Source organism: Pteropus medius, unplaced genomic scaffold (genome assembly GCF_902729225.1).
Source record: "Pteropus medius unplaced genomic scaffold, Ma_sr-lr_union100, whole genome shotgun sequence".
In the NCBI taxonomy this organism is placed as follows: Eukaryota; Metazoa; Chordata; class Mammalia; order Chiroptera; family Pteropodidae; genus Pteropus; species Pteropus medius.
Window position 1 is genome coordinate 8,414,391 of NW_024349224.1, and position 21,560 is coordinate 8,435,950.

General features: G+C 57.0%; 1 protein-coding gene across 3 annotated transcripts; it reads right to left on the reverse strand.

Moving 5' to 3' along the window:
- Nucleotides 1–90: 90 nt before the first annotated feature.
- On the reverse strand, nucleotides 91–21,056 carry CCDC102A (coiled-coil domain containing 102A). 3 transcript variants are annotated; one of them, XM_039880971.1, is made up of 9 exons: nucleotides 20,940–21,055; nucleotides 13,158–13,899; nucleotides 10,814–11,040; nucleotides 8,087–8,195; nucleotides 6,162–6,278; nucleotides 5,593–5,802; nucleotides 3,970–4,140; nucleotides 2,908–3,011; nucleotides 91–682 (listed from the first exon to the last, which is right to left on the reverse strand). In XM_039880971.1, the coding sequence occupies exons 2-9, from the start codon at nucleotides 13,746–13,748 to the stop codon at nucleotides 553–555; spliced, it is 1,659 nt and encodes a 552-aa protein (XP_039736905.1). In that variant the 5' UTR covers nucleotides 13,749–13,899; nucleotides 20,940–21,055; the 3' UTR covers nucleotides 91–552. The 3 variants fall into 3 exon arrangements, with proteins under 3 accessions (XP_039736905.1, XP_039736907.1, XP_039736908.1); XM_039880973.1 differs by lacking the exon at nucleotides 20,940–21,055 and adding an exon at nucleotides 19,215–19,819; XM_039880974.1 differs by lacking the exon at nucleotides 6,162–6,278 and having other exon boundaries at nucleotides 20,940–21,056.
- Nucleotides 21,057–21,560: the final 504 nt, after the last annotated feature.

The window sequence follows — 21,560 nt, forward strand, 5'->3', positions numbered from 1 at the left end:
GGGTTTGGTGCCAGGTAGAGGCTGATGCTGGTTCCCACGCCACTCACCCAGATCTGCCGCTCTCAGAACTGCACGCTGAGGACCTCAACGCCGCGGATTACAAAAAATGGGGTTTATTACACTATACTGTGAACAGCTCCTGCCCAGCCCCCAGGGCTCAGAGGCAGCCTGGGCCGGGGCTCCAACAGCCTCCTCGTGATGTCTTCTTCCTTCTGCATGAAGGTCCTGGGGGGCTGGGGGCCCCTGGACCAGGCCTTGGAGTCGTCTTATGTTTATAAAACCAAACGGGTGCAAAGTTCATGGGCATATATAAAAATATATATATATATATATATAAAACATAGGCCGTGGCTTCCCTTCCACAGAGTGTTGGGGGGGGTGGTGGTGGGGGACCATCGACACCCACCCTGGGAAAGAAAGAAATTGTCCATGGCAAGGAGCCAGGTCACTCCCAGAGCGAGCACAGGCACCTGCATCAGTTCATCTGGCTGGTCAGCCTGGGCATGGCAGGGGGCCTGTGGCTGAGGGCCAGTCCTGCCAGCCCTGGGGGCTCTAGGCCACCTGTATCTGCAGGTCCTCGTCCTCATCCAGGTCGCTGGCTCCATCCCCAGCCTCCTCAGTGCCAAAGCGAGCGCTGCGGATCTTCCCGAAGAGGGGGGCGTTCTGCTGCTGCCTGCGGAGCCTGTGGGGTGGGGTGACGCCAGGGTCAGGGCCAGAGTCTAATCAGCTGGTGCTGACAGCAGCGAAGCCTTCCAGGGACGTCCCCACTGCCGGGCACTGGGTGGGGCCTTTTACATACATCACCTCATCATACATCATCCTCCCAGAAGCCTCTGAAATGACGGAGGTGCTACTGTCACCCCCATCTAACTGACAAGGAAACCAAAGCACAAAGCAGCCGAGTAATTTGCTCGACGTCCCACGGACAGTAGGGGGTGGGGCTGGGCCTGAACTGTAGTGGGGGGCTCTGGATGGGCGAGAGTGGGCCAGGGGCTTGGAAAGGTGAGCAGCTGCTGGGATTCGAACCCAAGCCAGGCTCCAAAGACTACGGGGAGAGAGTTTGGGGTGGGAGGGCCTGAGTCCCCTACATCCCCAGTATCAGTGAGAAAATGCTATGTGCTACTCCCTCCCCCCATTAAAGTTCCTAAATGTACAGGGCGAACTTGCACCCTGAGAAGAGCCGAGGCGATGCCTGCCCATCCCCCAGCAGAGAGGCGCTTGGCGGCATCTTACTGGAAAGCATGAATTATTAACATGGCAGGGAGGGGCGCGGGCGGGAGCCTCCATTACTGTGCTGTGATTTAGTGCGCTGTCCCCGGAACATTAAAGCACAAAAAGTTGGAGAAGAAAACGAAGCAGAGGTCCTGGCCGGCTGCGCCCTCTCCTACGAGGCTGGGCCGAGCCCGCCCCTCCATTTCGGGAGTTTATGGCTACGGAAGAATGTGGCCGCGATGGCCAGGAAGCCCTGGGGCTAGGTGGCCTTTTATGGGGTGTGTGTGTAGGGTGAGGCAGAGTGGGTAGAGTTGGCCAGACACAGCCTGACTTAGACTCATGCCTGGGCCTTTGCACGACACTGCCAGGGAGATGATGAGGATACTGAGGCTCGGCTGGCCATGTCACAGGGCTTTAGGTGAAGCCATAGCCTGTACACCTCACAGAAACTCAGCACACAGCAGCGCATAGTACGTGCTTAGTAAATAAGGGCTCGGATGGCAGATGGCTGGGAGGAGGAACGATCTGGCCCGACCACCCACCAGCTGTGCGGCCATGGAAGGACTTAGCCTCTTGTGCCTTAGTTTCATCTGCCAGCCCCCCCAGAAAAAAATATCTTTCCCTTCCCTCCTCTCATGGGAGCGCTGATTGGTCTTACAGCACAATATCTGACCCAAATATAAGCGCCCCCCACACACCCAGGGGGAGTTGCAACGGCAGCGGCGGCAGCAGCTCAGTTATTCAGCGTTTATAATGTGCCAGGTACTTCTGTAAACATGTATCTGCTCAATTAATTCTCACAACCACCAAGAGATAAGAACTGTTATCATCCCTATTTTATAGATGAGGAAACTCTGACACAGAGAGGGTAAGCAAGTGGCCCAAGACCACACAGCTACAAAGCACAGAGCCAGGATTCCCACCACGTAGGCCGTCTGGCTGCAGAGCCCGGGCTCCCTCTGTTCTGTGAAATAAGAGGGTGCGAGTAAGGGCCTGGCCCAGGAAGAGTGAGCAGGTGCTGATGCCCCCTCAGGTGGGGGGCTTGCGAAAAGGGGAGGGAATTGGATTTGATGTTCTCTGACATCTCACGGCCCTAAGGGGAGTCAGGGAGAACGTGCAGTTCACAGGGTGTTGGGATGGGGAAGGCAGGGGAGAGATGCAGAGTGTGCTGGTGGGTCCCCCTGAGTCCCTGAGGTCCTCTCTTACCGAGGCTGATGGGTTCTGAGTGCAGCTGAGGGGTGTGGCCTGCCGCTGGGGCCAGGGATCCTCCAAGTCCTGCGATCCCAGCTGGCCTGGGATCACCCCAGCCCAGGGATCCTGGAGGCTGCTTATTCTTCTTATCATGGCTCCCCAGGCCCGGGGGGACCTCCCCGTTGCCCCCACCTTGGCCCTGACCTCTCTGGCCACCCTTCCTGCTCTCTGGCCACAGGAGACAATTCCAGGTTCCCAGCTGGTCTCGTTTCCTGCACTCCCCTTCCCTGGCTTCCTGGACCTGGCCCTTCCTGCTCAGAGGGACAGGATTCTGGCCGCAGGGCGGCCGGCCCTCTTCCTTTTCTGTCTTCCCCTCTAGCCTGGGCTCCAACCCTGCCAAGGCCAGGGGCTGGAAGTCTCTGTGCCCTGTCTCTGTGCCCTGGCCAGGAATTCTCTCCCCGCTGGAACCCCGGTCCCCCCACCTGGGTGCGCACTGGGGCCCACCTGGACTGCAGATGCTCCAGCTGCACCTGCAGGTTCTCACTCTGCTCCGTCTGCTCGTCCAGCGACCGCTGCAGCTTACGTGCCTGGTTGTGGGCCTCGTCCAGCTGGGGGGTGAGCAGGGCCAACAGCATGGGGGTCACGTTGGGCTGGGCCAGCATGGCCTGCCATCTACCTAGGGCCAGCCACTCCCACCACTCCTCTGTGGGAATGTCCTCCCCAGAGAACAGTCTGTCTCCTCTGTGGCCTGGAGCAAGACCCAGCTCCTCCAGGGAAGTATCCCTTAGCTCCTCCCCATGTCCGTTGCCCCTCTGTCTAAATCTCCCTGTCCTCCAATGCCACAAGCTACTGATCTATCCATCAACCCACATCCCCGTTTATCCCTATCAATCTGTCCATCTGACCATTCACCCACGGAAATATCCGTCTGCCCATGAGATACCCACTTCCCCGCTCGCCATTCATTAACCTGTCTGTCCATGTGTCCTTCCACTCTCCCAGACACACCTACCTTCCCATCTACCCATCCTTCTGACCTTCTTCCCCGTCCATTTGTTCTTCTACCCAGTGATGCGGCTGCTGTCTACCCATATTTCCACTGTCTGCTCAGTCATCCACCTTTCCATATATCCCTATACTCATCCATCCCCCCACCTACCCAGCTATCATATACCTGTAGTGACATCGCATCCGTTCATCCTCCCTCCCTCCTTCCCTCTCTCCCTCTCCCATCCGTCTGTCCATCGATTCCCTCATCCATCTGTTCATCCATCCATGGAGTTATCCTTGTCCCTCCATTTAACCACCTACGTATCCACCCGCCCGTCCATCCATGAATCTATTCACCATCCGTCTATCTCATCTGTCCATTTTTCTTCCTACCTTCCTACCCACACACCTACCTACCATCCATCCATTGCCCGCCCGCCTACCACTCTACCCTGGGCACCTCCTGAGACTCAGGCGCTGGGAACCCACCAGGGACCAACACGGGAAGGCCCCACAGCCCCCTCCTACACCAGCCGGGGTCCAAAGGCTGCCCTTTGGGTCCCAGTGGGTGCTCACCTCATCCTCGGCCTGGGCCAGCTCCTTCTTGAGCTCCTCCACCCGCAGCCGCAGCTTCTTCACCTCTGCCTCATGCTGCTCCACCCGCCGGTTGGCGTGTGCCAACTCTGCCACCTTCTCCTGGAACTGTTTCTTCAGCTTGCCATGCACATGCTTCAGGTCTGCCAGCTCCTGCAGAGGAGCAGAGATCGGGGGAGGTCTCAGTATCACAGGGCGCCATGCTAGGGAGTCCCAAGGTGTCAGGCAGTCCTAGGGGGTGCTGGTGTCCCTTCTTCCCCAGAAGCTCTTGCCAACTGCTGTCTGAAACACCAGCACTCGAGGTCTGGCTGAGCAGCGGGAGACAAGAGCCATTCGAATGAGGTGAAAAGGCTCAGGGGGCAATGAGGAGAGGCCTGGGTGGGTGGAATCAGCGACTCCATTCTGGACCAGCAACTTTGAGGTGCCTACTGGAAATGACATGGAGATGTCCAGCAGGCTACTGGAGCTGAGTCAGGTTTTCTGGGGGAGGGATGAGGTCTGGAGGCTTCGGTGTATAAGTGGTTTTGAAGGCCTGGGTCTGGGGATGAGCTAAACTGAGATCAGAAGCCACAGTGACTGGGAGGAGGCTGAGCAGCCAGGGGAGGAGACGCCCAGTCCGAGCTCTGTGATTTCGGAGCCTCGGTTTTCACATCTGTCAGACGGGCCCACGCGCTGCTTAAAGGTCTCTTGAATCCATCCTCTTCGTTCCATCTGGACCGACCTCAGTCCAGGCCTCCGTCACCACCTGCTGCCCCAGGAAACAGCCGAGGTCTCCCCATCGCCTTCCCCACACAGCCAGTGGGCGCTCGGAACCGCAACCTGCTCCCTGCCGAGGTGGCCTCCTCCCACGTCCCCCTTGCACACGCCCCTCCAGCCATGCTGGCCGACTTCTTCCTCCAGAGCTCCATGTCCCTCTCACCATGGGAACTTTATTCACGTTCTTTCCGAATCCTTTCTCCTCATCGGTCTGCTACCAGCTAGTGTCTGCTTTTTCTTGAGACCTCTGCTCAGACGTCACTGCCTCAGGGCAGCCTTCCCAGGACACTGGGCCTAAACCAGGTCCCCTGTGGTTCCCTCTTCCCGCTGGCAGCCATGGAGCTGTGGGTCAGTGTGAGTGTGTGAGGGAGAGAGCAATGTCTGCATCCCCAAGCCATCGGCTCCAGGAGGGCTGGCCACATCATCCTGTCTATTCATTGCTGTGTCCCCAGCACCCAGAACAAGGCCTATAGAGCAGAACTGGTGCTCGATAAATATTTGTTGGATAAATAAAAAGGTGGTTGAGAGGATTAAGCGATATTGGACAAAAAAGCATTGGCACAGGGCCTGGCCCACAGTAGGTGTTCAACAAAAGCAGCTACTATAATTACTACAAGGCCTAGCACATAGTAGGTGTTCAATAAATGCAGCTATTTTTACTGAGCCTGGCCCACAGTGGGTGTTCAGGAAGAGCAGCTTCTAAGGTGATCATCACCTCTGTCCTTAGTTGTTACTTCACGGGTCTCTGGGCCCCTGTGGGCTGGAGGTGGACACACAGTAGGCGCTCTGTCCTTGTTAGATTGGGAGGTGGAGCTGCCCCAGCCCTGGCCGCCCCACCCGCTGCCCCACCTTGTTCTTCTCGAAGAGCGCGGCCTGGCTGGCCCGCAGGTCACAGTCCAGTGCGCTGGCTGTCTGCCGCCGCCGCCGGGCCAAGGCCTCCTCCAGGTCCCCGACCTGCACCCGCAGCTTCTTGTTCTCCCGCTCCAGGCCTAGCTTCTCGGTCTCCAGCCGCTCACGGCGCCCCCACTCAGCAGCGTTCTCTGCCTGCAGCCGCTCCATCTGCAACAGGGCAGGACAGGGTGAGGGCATCAAGGGAAGGATGGTACCGAAGGGCCCGAGCTGGATCCTCCTCCCACCCCACCTCCTCCTCCAGCCATATTTGGCTCCAGGAAGCAGGTCCAGCTGCAGCGGCTATAATTAACCTGGGCTTCTTTCTTGGCACGCAGGATGAGAGGGTGTTTTGGTCTTGGTGTGGGAGAGAGGCTGTCCTCTACAGATTGGGGTACCCCCTGTGGCGTGGCTGGTTCCCCCTCAGAGCACAGGCCTGGTTCCTGCCTTCTTTCAAGGGATCAGCTGACAGAGGCAGGGCCCTTTGCCCCCAAGCCTCAGGCCCTCCTGGGTCCCGTCAGCGGCCTCACCTCACCCCTCAGTTCAGCCATCTTCCTGTCCATGCTGGACCGCGCACCCAGCTCGTCCTCCAGGTCTTCAGACATGCGGCCCAGCTCGTCCTGGTGGGCCTCCTTCAGGATGCTGAGCTGCAGGACACAGCCCAGCCCAGTTATGCGAGGACCACGCGGCTATATCCCAGAACCAGCTCCGAGGGGTGGGTGCTGGTGCAGGAGCGCTCAGCAAGGAGCTTATGCCCAAATGGGCCACCGGGTATCCAGAACTGACCCTGAACCTGACCTCTTGTGTCGCTCCCAACATCTCTCGCTTCCTACCTCATTACCATGTAGCCTCCCATTCTATGCTTGGCCTCCCATTAACCCATTTTCCACAAAGGTAGTCTGGAATGAGCTGCTAAAAAAGATAAATCCAATCATGTCCCCATCCTAGGATCTTACAAAGTCCTTAGTTCACTGTGCTCCAGGCACAGTGGTCCCCTTTCCAGTCCTCAAATACACCAAGTTCCTATCCAACCCAGGGCCATTGCACATGTGGCTCCCTCTGCCTGGTACACTCTTTTGAGGTATTTTGCAGAGTTGATTCTTCTCATTCTCAGGCCTTGGCCTCTCCTGTCCTTCCTACCTGGAGCAGGTACCTCTTCTACTCTCCGTCCCATCCCCAAGTGCACTGTGAGAGCTTTTCTCTCTGTCCGCCTTTGTACCCCTGAATGGCCTTGGCACAGGACAGCCTTCGGTGTACACTGGCTGAACACATCCAGCGGGTCTGAACCCAGTCTGCATGTGCGTGCGAGGCTGGCTACATCAGAATCACCTGGGATGCTTCTGACATAATGCAGAGTTGACAGCAGGGAAAACCATCAAACTACTGCTCTGTGCAATGACAAGGATGAGCCTTAAATCCATAATACTGGAGGAGAGTCATATACAAGAGAGAATCTTGATAATTATCTGTTAAACTGCACATTCGTATTTTATTCACTTTGCTGCAAATGATTATACTTCACAATTTAAGAAGATTAAAAAGACTCCTGAACCCAAGCACCAAAGACGATGATTCAGGAGCTAAGGGTGGGGTCTGGGGAATCTATATTCTAGGAGATTCCCTAAGACCAGAGTCAGTCACCTCCAGGGCAGTTTCAGGCTCTGAGGTCTGTCTGTGGCCCTCCCACCTTCTGGAAATGAGAAGGTCCAGCCAGCTTTCTCTGGGTGGCTGCGCCCCCTGGTGGCCATGGGGACCTGCACAGGAGGTGGTAAAGGCCATCAAGCCTGACCCCTGCCTGCCCTGAGTCCCCACACTGTGGTGGTGAAGCCGAGTCCCCTCTCCGGCAGCTCGAGTCTCAGTTTCCTCACTTATAAGATGAGAACATCAGGACCCAGCCTCCCCCACTGCCAAGGGGCTTCGGTGAGATCTCACACACGCTAAGTGCCCAGTGAGTGCTACATGCAGACTCCTCCCCTTTGTCTTGGTCTACAAAGCTCCCCTTGGGACCTCATCTCTCCTACTACCCTCCATCCACACTCGTCCGTTTTCTGTACACATTGGGCTTGTTCTGACCTCAGGACTTGTGCCTTTGCTGTGCCTTCTGCCAAGAACTTTGCCCCCATATCTTCTCCAGGATGGTTTCCTTTACTTCCCTTAGGTCTTGCCTCAAGTGTTGCCTTATCAGACGGGTCTTTCGTAACCCACCACCCCATTGCTCTTACTCTGGTTTGACTCCTTCATAGCTTATGAATTTATCTGTCTCGTTCCTATTGGTCTTCCACCCGCCACCCCCACAAGGGGAGCTTACTGCCTGCCCTGGCACTCAGAACAGTATGTGGCATATGGCTAGTGCTCGACAATGAATGAATTCCCTTCTTTCTTCCATTCCCACTGCTGAAATTCAGCAGCACAATGCCTCTTCCTCCAGGAAGCCCCCGTGGTTTCCAAGACTCACTTGCTTGAGCATCTCCTGCTTGGTCTTGCTCAGCTCCTCATACTTGATCTTCCACTGGCTGAGCTCCCCCTCCAGCTTCTCAATGTTCCTGCTCAGTGCTAGTTTATCCCTGGAGAGGGAAGGGAGAGAGGCAGACACAGGGGTGAGCCCACTGGGGCCCTCCGCTCAGAGTCCTCCTGTGCAGTCTGCACCTGCAGAAGCCACGGCCGAAGTCGGCATTCAAGGCCCTGGCATCCCACACTGTGACGAGCACCCTGGTTTTGTATTTATCCTGGAGCTGTACCCCTCCCACAACTGCGGGTGCCCAGCTTATGGTGTTGGGAGGTGACCCGGCCTTCAGGGCAGTGTCCGCCCCTAGGCAGATGCCACCCTCTCCTTAATCCCCAAGCTCATCTGCCAAATATAAGCCCTGTTCCTGTTTCGTTTACTGTGGTTCCCTGCAAGGCTTGATTTGAAAATACGGTTCTGCAGTTAGAAAAGCTGGAAAACACTATCCAGTGACTCTCAGATGGAGGGGTCTCCTCTTGTCTTCATCACTGGATGGGATTCCCATGTTTTCCCATGACCCCCATCCTGCACATAAATGAGGCATCATGGGTAATGAGCAGGGAGCCTGCCCTGGCCCACAGCAGCTGCTCGACCAACAGATGCACTTGTCACTACACTCCAGCATGCTGTGCTTCCCGACCCCACGCCATGCTGGTCTCCCTTTCTGAATCTAACGCTTCATGCCTCTGACACGGAGTTCTCAAAGGGGACAGTGCCACCCTCTAGGTTAGAAATCTGTGGGAGTGTTTCTGATTATCATGATGACAGGGTCATTCAGTGGGTGGGGACCTGCAATGCTCAGGACATCCTGCCCATCCAGGAATTATCCTGCATCCTGGGTAAAGTGTGCATGTCCCAATGAACACCCCTGGGGGTGAAAACGATCTGAGCTGAGCAGCTCATTTTGATTTACAAATAAACGAGAAGTACTTTTCGCACTACATAGAGTTTCCCAGGAACAGAGTCGCTGTATAAATTGAGGGAAGACTGCGCTTGGCCTTGTTCAGAACTTTACCAAGGGCTGGTCACCTCTCAGGAAATCTTGTCACCACAGAGACACCACTCATGTATTTGAGTGGTGTACCCATGTACCCATGAAACTGCTGCTTTTCTTGCTGTCCTGGGAGGCGACTGAAATGGCAAGTACATGTAAAGCTTCAGCACAGTGCCCGACTTCGAGCATGTGCTATGTAAGTATCTGCTGTCATGGACGTCACCACTCTCATTCCATACGTAGGCACATGGGTTTGAACTATGCAGGTCACTTACAGGCGAATTTTTTTCAATATAGAATTGGCCCTTTGTACCCCTGGGTTTTGCAGCATGTCCGATCTGTGGCTGGGAATCTGTGGACGTGGAGGGCCAACTGTATGCATTGTTCTATGCCATTTTATATAAGGGACTGGAGCATCTGTGGATTTTGGTGTCCGCTGGGGATCCTGGAACAAATCCTCCATGGATGCCAAGGGACTATCATAGTTAAGTTTTGGGAGAGTCAAAAGTTATGCATGTAACAAAAGTTATGTGGGGGTCGACACCCCTAAACCCTGTGTTGCTCAAGGGTCAACTGTACATACGTTTTATTATAAATTCCTTTCCATTCTACTTTACAGTTCGCCTAGCACACTAGGTCAATTTTTTTTTTGTTTGTTTAAACAGAAATTTATTGTCTCACAGTTCTGGAGGCTAGAAGTCCAAGATCAAGGGTCAGCAGGGTTCCACCTAGGGCTGTGAGAATCTGTCCCATGCTCTCCCCTAGCTCCTGGCCATCTTTGGTGTTCCTTGGCTTGTAGAAGCAACAGCCTGATGTCTGTCTTCATGTTCACATGGCATTATGTTGATTTTTTAAAAATTATGTGTAGCTAGGTTATACTATCTATATGTTTAACTTCTGGATGGAAAAGGGGGAGTTACAAAATATCATTATAATCAGGCTTGTGCCCTATTCAAGGTCAATGGTGACCGACATGTTCTAAATCCACTGGTCAGTGCTCAGTCCTCTGCTTGCTCGACCCGCTGATCCCTCCCTCCTCCAGAAATGGTTCCTCCTGGTTTCCCTGCCCCTCACCGGCTGCTTCTCCTATCTCCTTCCCTCGTCCTCTGACTGATCTTCAAACTCGGCCAGCCCAGGGCTCCGTCCACCCTCTGACCTCCTCCCTGTGCACGCTCATCCTGGCTCACGGCTTTCGATATCATCTACTCACTGATAACTCCTATTTTTTATCTCTAGCCCAGACCTGTCTCATCAGCTCCAGACCCATTCGCGTACCCAGCAGCCTCCCTGCTGTCTGAGGCTCAACCTCTCTGCCCCTCCTCCCTTGCTTTTATTTTAACCCACAGCACTCTCTCTCCTCAGATCGTAAGCTCCACGAAGGCAGAGATTTCTGGTCTTATTTATGGCTGTATATAGTCTACTGCCGAGCACAGTGCCTGGCCAACAGCAGGTGCCTAATTTGTATTATCTGAATTAATAAAAAACCTTGCATTGGGTCTTTGGGTCGAGCACCACTGCTCTAAAGTTCCAAGACTTGAGCCCGAATAGCACCATCCCCCTTCAGCAGGTCTGATACTCTGTGACACTGATTTTCATTCTCTGATTCTGAGGATGCCCTGGCATGGCCTGGCCTGTCCCCCACTCCCCACTCGGCCTCTGGCCCCTGCCTGCCTCCCAGCACTCACTCTCTCTCCTTGAGCAGCACCTTCTGGGACTCATCCAGCCGCAGCCGTAGGGCAGTCAACTTGGACGTATCCTCCTCGATGGTGGCTGTGTCCTCCCAGGGCAGCCGACTCCGTTCCTGGCGGCCTGAGTTGCCCCGTGGGCCCCCGGCCCCCGTGCTGCGCGCCTCCCAGCAGCCCTCGGGCTCCTCTGGTCTGCTCTTCAGCAGGCTCTCCACCAGCTCCAGCTCCTGCAGGGACCAAGGTGGAAGCTGGACCAGTGGCCACCGAGCCCTCCCCAGGAGGCTTCTTTGTGGCCTCTCCCAGGCCCTGGGGCTGGGATCGGCTTGGTGGGTAACCTTGGGCAAGTCACACAGTCCCTTGGGTCCCACTTTCCTCTTCGAAAGCCTGCCCTCCATCCTAGAAGGGGAGGGACACGGCCTCCTCTGGGCCTCCCTCTTTACCTCCTGGAACCCCACACAGAGTCAGCCAAGATTCCCTGTATCTTGGAAGATCTCCCAGGAAAGGTGGTGAACTCCCGTTGCTGGAAGTATGCAAACATATGGTTGGGATATTGGTATGAATGAATATAGAAGCAAGGATTCCTACAATGGATAACAACTAGATTCCCTCAGAAGGAATTCCAGCTCTAAGAGCCCATGTTTCAGGTGTAAATACTGAAGCACAAGGAAGATAAGTGACGTGGTAAAAGATGCATAGTAAGGCGGCCCCTGCAAACAGAACCAGCTCCCAGACAAGAAGCAGCGAGGGATTATTAACCCAACGCCAAGCCCCTTCCTCCCCCTCCGCTCTGACCTCCGGCCTGCCCCTGTCCACCCCCAAGGCCATGACCACAAACCCCAGACACCCATGGCCTGCGTTCTGCCTGACTTGCCCCACAGCCTTTCCAGATGAGGCTGGGCCAGCCCCTTCCTTGTCTGGCCCTCAGTTTCCCCATGTGGACTTGGACAGTGGCCCTGAGGGCTTCCTGAGGAGAGAGATTCTACTGTCTGTGTGGGGGCCTCGGATGCCACCTGGTCCAAAGCCCTGTTTCACAAATGGGGAGACAGGGAGGGAAGGGACTTGTTTTGGGTCCCAGAGCACAGAGTGGCTGGGCAAACTCAGACTGTAACCCCGGACCCCCACTACTGTACTTGCCACCTCCCAGACTGCGGCTGACAACCAGAATAAGGACAGGACAGGAACAGTGCTCTGTGAGGCTGGCTGACAGGAGCTGTCATCATCTGCCCCAAAGAAAAACAATGAATGCCACCTACGAACACCAGGCAGGGCTGGGGACTAGGGGCCTTCAGCCACCAGGAGGCAGCAGTGCCCACATCTGCCTACAGGTGTGGAGAGGTCAGGGCAGGGAAGGGGAGGGGCAGCTGAGAATCTTAGCTGGAGTCTGGAGATGGAGCTGGGAGCACCCTGAGCCTGGACTCTGGCCCTAGTGACAGGCCATCTGGTTCAGAGGCAGCTGCGCTCCACATCTACCATTAATGCTCCTGTCATACTGATTGTTACCATGGACTCTGGAGTTCACCTGGGTTCAACTCCCCAGCAACTCCAGTCGCCAGCTGGGAGACACTGGTACTTAACTTCTCTATGCCTCAGTGTCCTCCTCTGTAAATCAAACACCTCCTGGGGTTGCTGTGAAAATGAACTAGATAATGCACACACAGAGCTTAGCACTCTGCGTAGGCACCCGCTGAATGATGGGAGCTGTTATTATCGCCAGTTGCCAAACTCACCAGGCGCTCGCTGCCTCTGGGCTTTTGCACAGGCTGTTTCTATGCCTGGAATACCTTCCTGCATTTTTCACCGCTAATTCCTCTGCATCCTCCTAATCTCAGTTTAATGAGACCTCTTCCAGAAAAGCTCCTGTGAAGCTTCTCCTCAAAGCCTGGATTAGGAACTTTCTCCGTGCTCCTAGTGCTCTGACAGCTCCACCCCTCCCCGCTCAGGTTTGTTTGATGCTTGCTATAAATGTTTACCTTCCCCCAAACTCAAGCTGAACAAATGGATTCAGCTCTGCTGCTAATGGATGACTTCCAGGCAAGTTCTTAGCTCTCACTCACTCCTGCTCAGAAGGGATAATTCGGTGGTTCCACTGACTACTCAGGTGTGGGCGTAGAGAGACCACAAGATCCCGGGACTCTGCCCTAGGGGTCTCCGGAAGGGAGTAACTTGGGGCTCTAACCAATGGGCAGAGCCCAACTCATGGCTGTAAAACCTCCTTGGGGACCAAGCCCTTATCACTCCCTTTCTGAGCCCCACGGCCCCACCTTCTGTCCAGATCAATCATCCCCTCCAGTTTCTGGACCCAGGCGCTAAGGCCTTGCCCAGCAGCCCCGCCTCCTCCACGCACCTGGCTACTCTGGGGCCTCTCGGACCCAACGTCTCGCACAGGCTCCTGCTCCCGCTCCAGTTCATTCTCGGGTCCGTCTGGCGTAGGCTCGACGGCTCCCCGGGCACCCCGCAGCCGTGCCAGCTCACGGCCCCGCGCCTCGCACTCGCCCTGCGCCTCCTGGCGCTCGCGACGCGCGCCCGCCAGCTCCTTGGTGAGCGCGTCCAGGCGCTGGCGCAGCTGGCGCACCTCCTCTCGCGCGCGGTTGCGCTCGGCGCGCACCTTGCTCCACTTCTCGCGCCAGTTGGCGGTGCAGTCCGACCACCAGCGCATGGTCTTCTCCATCTGCGCCGCCCGCGCGCGCGCCTCCTCCAGCTCCCGCAGCCGCAGTTCCTCGCGGCTCTCCCAGTCCCCATCAGCCAGCAGCGCGGGCGCCGGCGGTAGTGGCAGCGTGGGGGGTGGCCCCGGAGAGGGCGTGCCGCTGGGCGGCGTGGGCGGCAGCGAGTCAATCGGCCCCATGCGCTCCGGCGAGGGGCTGCCCAGGATGGTCAGAAGGCTGCCCTTGGATAGCTGCGGGGACTCGGCCAGCCGGGGGCTCGGCCCATGGCTCATGGTGTCAGTGGGCTAGTGGATTCTGGGCTTGAGCTCCTGGCGGACTCAGAGGTGGCGCAGAAGGCATGTGGCGGACGCAATACCACTGTGCATGATGGCCGCCGCTACTCACTGCTCTCCCGGCCACCAGGTGGGAGACGCCTCCTCGGACCTGTGGGAGAACACACCATTATTCGGCTGTGACCACCACCCATCCATATCCATCCGTATCCATATCCTTAAGATCAGCCATGGGAAGGGCATAACCATCACTGGGAACAGCATGGGCAAAGGCGGGAGGAGAGCAAATTGTCTGCTCCAGGAGAGCCACAGTGAGGCCTGAATGGTGAGCAAGGGCCTGCAACGGCTTCCTCACTGGACCCCAGACGACCTGCTTTAGTCCCTTCGCTCTGCAGCGGCAGCGCTGATCTGCTATCCTTGACCTTCAGGTCCCATCTGACACACTGAATGACTTATACTACTCCCCCATCTCCACTGCGAACACAGCATGCTTCCATACTGGCCCTACTGCCGGGAGTCTCCTCTCTGCCTCTTCCTACACTGGGCTAACTCTTCTCAGCCTTAGCATTTATCTGCGATATCACCTCCTCCTAGAAGTCCTCCCAGACCATCTCAGGTAGGTGGTCAGCTCCTGCCCTGTCTCCATCACTACTCTAGCTTTGCTATGCCATTTATGCAAGTCCCTGTCTGCTTCCCATCTTCACCCCAGGCTGTGAGTTTGTGGAGGATGAAAGCTGGCTCCTGACCACTGTTTTAGTTTTAGCATATGATAACGATGACATTTGTGGAGGGCCTACTACGGGCCAGGTACCTTGCCTTATGTAAACTATCCACTAGCTCATTTTTTAGTCTCAACAGACTCTAGGGAAATGATTGGCATTTACCAATAATTTGCAGGCGAGGGAGGCTCGGCAAGGTTAAGGCATGGAGCTGACCCAGATACAGTATGTAGGGGCCCAGATGCAAAGACTGGGGAGAGTTTGGTGAATACACGACACACATGCATTGCTATGATGGAAATAAACCACTGTATATTCCACGGTGGGGGTGCGGTGAGGTGTCCCCTACTGTGCCCACCGCCGGGTTCTGCTAGTCATGGGCCATAAGTGAGACATATGTCCCTCTCTGTCCCTAACCTGTAGTCCTCTCCCTCCTGGCGGCCTCATTCTGACCTCCCCCAGCAGCCCCTCAGGACAGCCCGACCTTTCCTCCCCACTCGGCTGAGCCTGTCCCATGGACTCTCGCACTAGCCCCTAAGGCCCCACCCTGATCTCCATCCCTTCTTTTTCTGAGTGATCACCTGATGCACTGTCTCAACACTGGCTGGTCCCAACGCTACCTGGCTAACCCTCTGTGTCCACTCTTCACCCTCTTCCAGTCTCTAAGCCCCTCACTCTGGGCAGGTGACCTAACGTCAAAGTTGGCAGGGAAAAGGGAAGCCACCAGACTGGCACTCCCTCCCTATCCTGCTCTAAGCCCCAAGGTCCCCTCTCCTCTGCTCCTGGGAGGACAGAGGGGCTCTCTCCCTCCTTGGGTCCAAGGTCCCCTTCCAGCTTCTCCCACCCTGCTGAGGCCTTTCCTGGTGCTTTTTCACACATCACCTCTCCTCTTTCAAGGCCATCCAGAGTGCTTCACACTTGCTGTCTCCTCCTCTTCCGCCGCCCTTGCCCTCTCTCAGGCCACACCAGCCTGGCTTTCAGCCTCACTGCCCACCCACTGGGCAAGCCTCAGCCTCGCCCGTGTGCCCTCACTAGCTCTGGGCGCCGGCCAACCTCTACTTGCTTGCAGCCCTCTCTTCCAGGATGCTCTGTGGGTTCTCCACCTACTTACTCTCAGGCTGCTCCCCACTGGCCTCCCTGCGGGCAACCCGGACTCGTCCCTTGAGTGCTGGTGTCATCTAACCCTGGGCTTCCTTCTCTCTCGCTGGCCCCACCTGAGCCAATGTGCTATGGCCTCAGTAACCCCGGATCTCTCTCTCTCCAGCCCAGCTGCCCTCCAGAGCCCCCCACACCTCTGCCGGGAAGTCCCTCAGACTACTCGAACTCTCCGTCTCCATTCTGCCCACGGCCGGCTCCTCCTCCGGATGTCCCCTCTGGGGAGAAGAGCACTTCCTCACTCTTCATGCTGTGCGGGACATTCTGGAATCTGCTTTCTCCTGCCTCCGCCTGCCCCCTCCAAGTCCTGTCAGTCTGTCTGCCGCATGTCACATGGACCTATCCACCTCCTTCCTGCTCAGCCACTCACCTGTCAAGGCCACCGCTATCACCTCCACCTGGGCGACAGCAGCCAGTGCCCGACCTGCCCCTCTCCCCCACCACTTTTGCCTTCTTCGAATCCATTCTTAGCAGCAGCAGCCAGATTGAGTTTGTAAAAATGAAAACCCGATGATGCCCATGGCCACGCACTTTGTCATTACCAACAGTTGTGACCCCTCTTCAATGTAAAGCTCACTCTCTCTAGGGTTCCAACTCCAAAAATTCTTCGATTCCCAAAGGAGCTGCAGCCCAGGATCCCACCACCTGTTCACGGTCACCACCAACTCATCCCCTCCCCCAGCTCACACTCCATGGTCCTCCTCTAGCCCCCACAAGCACCCTCGGGCCCCAGCCCCCTCTCCCGTTCCTGTCTTTCCAGGCAGCACCAATCCTGGTCACCCCCACCGCTCCGCCTGCTCTCCCCTTCACCTGTATAACCCGCATCGCAGGTTTCACACCACCGGGTGGACCAGTGTCATTTTACATTCATGACCATTAGTGTCATGTTCCTCAGTGATGCTCAGCAATCCTACATTTCCTTAATCCGTCTGTTTTTTTATTCACCAGGCACCAGCTCCGTCACCAACCTCGTGTAAGCCACTGTCCCTTTCTGGGCCCCATTTCCCCGCCTGCAGCATGGGAGTGAGGCTAAGAAGACCAGTTGTTCTTGATGAAGGGTCCTCCAGATTCACCTGGACACTTGCTTTCAAGGCAGTTCCTGAGCCCCGCCCCCTAGAGAGTCAAGTTCAGTGTGGGTCTGGGAATTGTATTTTGATAGTCCAAGTTTGGGATGTCTGGGTATTTGGTGATGCCCTGTCATCACCCACAGTTCAATATACACAAACATGTATGTCTCAACCCCAACAACACTTGCATAAAGTTATGTACCCACAAACATATACAGCTAAGTTCCAGTCCCTGGCACACCACTGACTCCCCAAGGGATCCCTGGCAGGCTGAATACCCTCTCTGTGACTCAGTCTCTTCCATCTGTGCAATGAGCCTTGATCCCATGTGCATTCACAGTCATCTGTGCACACCCAGGCACACCTGCTGACACACACGCCATCCTGTACACATAAACACAGACACAAAGAGACACAGGCAGATACATGCATACTCAGAGACAGACCCATATGCACACACAACTATACAGATGCAGAGATGCTCACCTGTAGAGTCCCACACACACCTGAAGATATACTTATGCTAAATATAGATGGATACACAGACATGCAAAGATACTCATCGCTAAGACAAGCAGATACACACACATTCATACACACACACAAACACGCATATCGACAATTACTCCTCCTCTCCCCATTTTCCTGGCCCAGCTCCCCATGGAGAAGCTCTTGGAAAAGAAGAACAATGTGAGAGCCTGTGGGGGAAGGGAAAGAGGCAGGAAATGGACCTGGGGCCTGGACTATGTCTGCTGGGCCCTTCCTACAGCTCCTAAACTGAGAAGGTAGGTAGCAAGGAGGGGGCCACTGCCATATCCTCTCTGCCTCTGGGAGCTGCCAGGCCTGGCACGGGCTCCACAGGGAGGGGGCGTCCTGTTTCTTCCAGGAATCCGCAGCCTTTCAAGCAGGGTAGGGCGGGCGCCACTCAGGTCCCTTAATGGCTTCCAGGTGCCCACGTTAAAGACAGGGGTGGGCTCAGACTCAGCTCCTGTTCCCCTTCTCAGCAGCCCAGCCAGGCCCTTCCTGGTGGCTGGGGAAGGCAGAAGGAGAGCAGTGGGGATATAGGCTCTGAACAGCTGTCCTGCTTTTCCTCCAGCAGGCCCAGGGTCCCCTGGAGGGTGCGCGCACGCACACGCGCGTGCACGCGCGCACACACACACACACACGGAGTGGGGGTCCCAAGGTTGGTTTTTTGGAAAAGCCCATCCCCCAGCACACCAGGAACCTTGCACACCCACGTAGACTTAGCCAGACCCTGCCAAGCAATGCACGCCTCCCCTTACCCCCCCACACCACCCTCCTCACATACCAGCCTTGGGGACACACACTCACACACAGCTTTGGTAACACACACACTCACCAAGAGGCAGATGCAATACAGAGGCCCAGTTTGCAGTTATAGAGACAGGCTGTAGCTGCCCTGCCCTGCTGGCCCCTTACCCACCGGACTTAGTTCCTTCTTCCCATAGGGTATGTCAGTATGTGTGCAGGGTGACCCCTTGATCCCTCAAAGTGTCACCACCCCCCTCAAAGAACAGGTCCAGGAAGGACCAGCCACCACAGGCCCCAGGGAGCCTTCCTTACCCCACCCTCCTGTCCCCTGCCTCCCACCAGCCAGACAGGTCTATTCCTGTTCTCCCGAAGGGTTTCTGTTCATGCTTTGCCCCCCCACGCCCCTTCATGCTCCCCTGTTGTTCAAAATGTGATCTCCCCAGCCCCACCCCCGACCTAGGCAGCACGGCCCTACCAACTCCCACAGCCAGGTCTGACCAGTTGCCCTCTTTCCTTCCCACACAGGCTTCTGCCCACCCAGACGGGACACTTGTGCCACCCACAGCTTCCAGGACAGGCCCTGCTGCACAGAGGATTTGGTAGGATGGAGAGCAGAGGCTAAACTGTAACCTGCCCCCCTTAGCTTGGGAGCAGGACTGAGTGGGACTCAGAGCTCCTGAACCCCAGCCCCAAAGCCATCCTCACTGCTCCAGGCAGTTTCTGTCCCACTCTAGGACAGAAACAAGAATGTTTTGATACGATACTCGCCTCAGGCTAGGCCCTCATCAGCCTTGTCCACAGAAAAGTGACCAGTGGTTCCCGCTGCTTACGGACCTGTCTGGAATGTTTCTCCCTTCTTTCTCCAACAGCAAACTCTTACGCATCCTTCAAGACCCCCTTTCAGTTTCCCCTCCTCTGGGAAGCCTTCCCTGACCTGGTACACAGACGATGTTAGTGCTCCCAAAGCAACAGCACTTCCCTGTTCTTCGGTGACTACACTGTGAAGTCCATGAGAGCATCTTGGCTGTCAGCACAGGGCCCAGCATACAGCAGATGCATAAATGCTTCCTAGGCTGGTGGATGGAAGATAGACAGTTGGGGGTCCCTCTGTGACCAGGAAGGGTTGAAGCCATCCTAAGATCGGGAGTTACTTCGTAGCCAGGCTCTGAGACAGGTAGGTTTCTGAGCCTGTCTGTGGCCAGAGTCAGAGTCAGAGGTCATCTCGTGGCCAGGTCAAGGGTCAGACCTCTTACCTGAGGAAGCGTAGCTGGTCCACAGGGGGACTACTTTGGGTTTTGTCCTTAGCATGTTTAGATGACTTTCAATATCCGATGAGAGAAATGAGCAATGCTGAGGCCTGGATGGGGGCCAGCCGAAGGGATGGGGGTGTACTGGGTGGCCCAACGCCTCCCTCCAGCTCAGAAACCCCCTATGTCCTTCCAGAACCTTTCAGGTGGGGCTCTGGGACTGGTCTATGGCCACAGGCCTGGCTGTGGGGAGGGAGCAGAGCCCAGCAGGAAACCGCAGAGCATAGCCTGATTGGATAAGTGCAGGGTCCAAGGCTGGTCAGCCCACAAACTGCGGGCACCTGTCTCTCTGACCTGCTGCCTGGGCTCCAGCCACTGGACCTCCAGGAGAGGGCTGAGAGGAGAAAGGGAAGCAAGACGAGCCTGCAGGCTGTACCTGAGCTCTGGGGTAGGCACCCCTGACCTGTTCCAGGTACCAGCTCTCAGACGGAGAAGCCACAAAGATAGCCTGAGTTACTCCTTTCTTTACAAATGGCCCAAATGAGGCCCAGAGGAGCAATTACTTGCCCATATCCACAGAGAGGACCAGCAGCAAACTGGGGGAGGGGTAGGCTGGGGGTGGGAGGCGCTGGACTGCTGGGATTGGATGCTTCCCCTCCTGGGTCATGTCTACCTCAGGGCACCTACACAGTGGGGTCCTCCCATGTCAGGCCACGTGGCCAAGCATGGCTGGTACGGGAGAGGGAAGGGGCCCTTCGTGGGGGCCGACCCCAGCCCCAAGACTCTCAGCAACTCCGAGTCCCAGCTCTGCCGTGATACGCAGTGTGACATCTGCAAGTCCCTGCCCTCTCTGGGCCTGTTTTCTTACCTGTACGGCGGGGATAGGCACTAACAAGATTCTTAAAAGCTCTGCCCAACAAGTGGCCAGACCTCGTGCTAACCGGAACCAACCCAACCCCACAGCCCTGGACAACTCCCACTTAAGATAGAGAAGCTCGAGCCCCCGGTGGGGAGCAAGCTTGTCAGCGAACACTCCTTTGGCACCATCAGAACGGCGGGACAACTGAGGCCCACTCCTTTCTCCTCGCACTGAACCGTTGCTCCACCTGCCCCAACTCCTTCCAGGAATTCATTTTCTGCCCTCCCAAGACCTGAGTCGCTTTAGTCCCCACCTCCTCGCCCCCTCCTCAGCCTCCAGGTCTAGCGAACCGCCCCGCGTGCCCCAGTGGCTGGCGGAGGGTGACGGGGGCTCCGGGCCCCGCTCAGAGCTGTCCCGCCCACCCCACCGCGCGGTCCCCATTGGCAGCTTCGACGGCCTGGGGCGGTGGCGCCGTGCTCTGATTGGCCCGCGCCGCCCGTCCATCCCGCACTCGCCATGGTGACTACGTTGGGTCCCCCGGGAGAGTTCCAAATTCCGCCCCCGCCCGCCGCCCCCCTCGGGTCCGGCCCCGGCCCGCGGCCTTCCGAGGGCTCCCCTGTTGCCCCTCCAAACCCCCACAACCCTTCCGCAGCCGAGGCCTACGGGCCAAGGAGGTGGGGGAGCCCGGGGAGGGGGCTAGGAAGTTCTGCTCTGAGTTTAGGGGTTGCTGCGGACGCGGGAGCCCCCGTTACTCCCCGCTCCTCCAGCACGTCCCCATCTTAACCTATCTCCTCCCGCCGAAGGCTAACGGCCTGGAGGGAGGTCCTGGGACGCGGTGGCTTTCCACCCCCTGCACTGCCGCCCCCGCTCACCTCGGCCGGGGACCCGCGGGCTCCGGACGTCCGACCCGCCGCGGCTGGGCGGAGCGGGCACCGGGCTGGCTGCAGCCGCCGCCGGGAGGGCCAAGGGAGGGCCGCGGAGTCTCCTCCTCCCTCCCGGGGGGAGGGGAGGGATGGGAGGGGGAAGAGATGGCGGGGCGGGGGCGGTGGGGCCTCCGGCAAGCTGCGGCCGGGCTGTGACCCTCCGAGATGGTGGCGTGGGGGCGCCCGCCTAACTTTGGGGCCAGGGGCGCGGGCCGGGACGGCGGACTCAGCTACAGAGCCGGTGGGACCCCGACAGAAACTCCACCTCCGCATGGGGCCGAGGGTGGGGTGACGGAAGGCAGAGTCTGGGGGCCCGGCGGGGCCCAGCTTTCCCGCCTCGGGTTTCCCGAGCGCCAACGACATACTAGGCACTCCGCAGCAGACGTGGGCACCGCCTGTCCCGGGCTCAGCGCGTGGAGCGTGCGTACTTTTGTTAACTGCTTTCTGCTTAGTGTCAGCTCTGCCACCGAGTGGACGTGGCGCAGCAAGTCTCTGCCCCTCACCGGGCCTCAGTTTCCCGTTTGTACAACGAAAGGGTTAACCAAAGTAACCTCATGCGTGTTAAGAAAC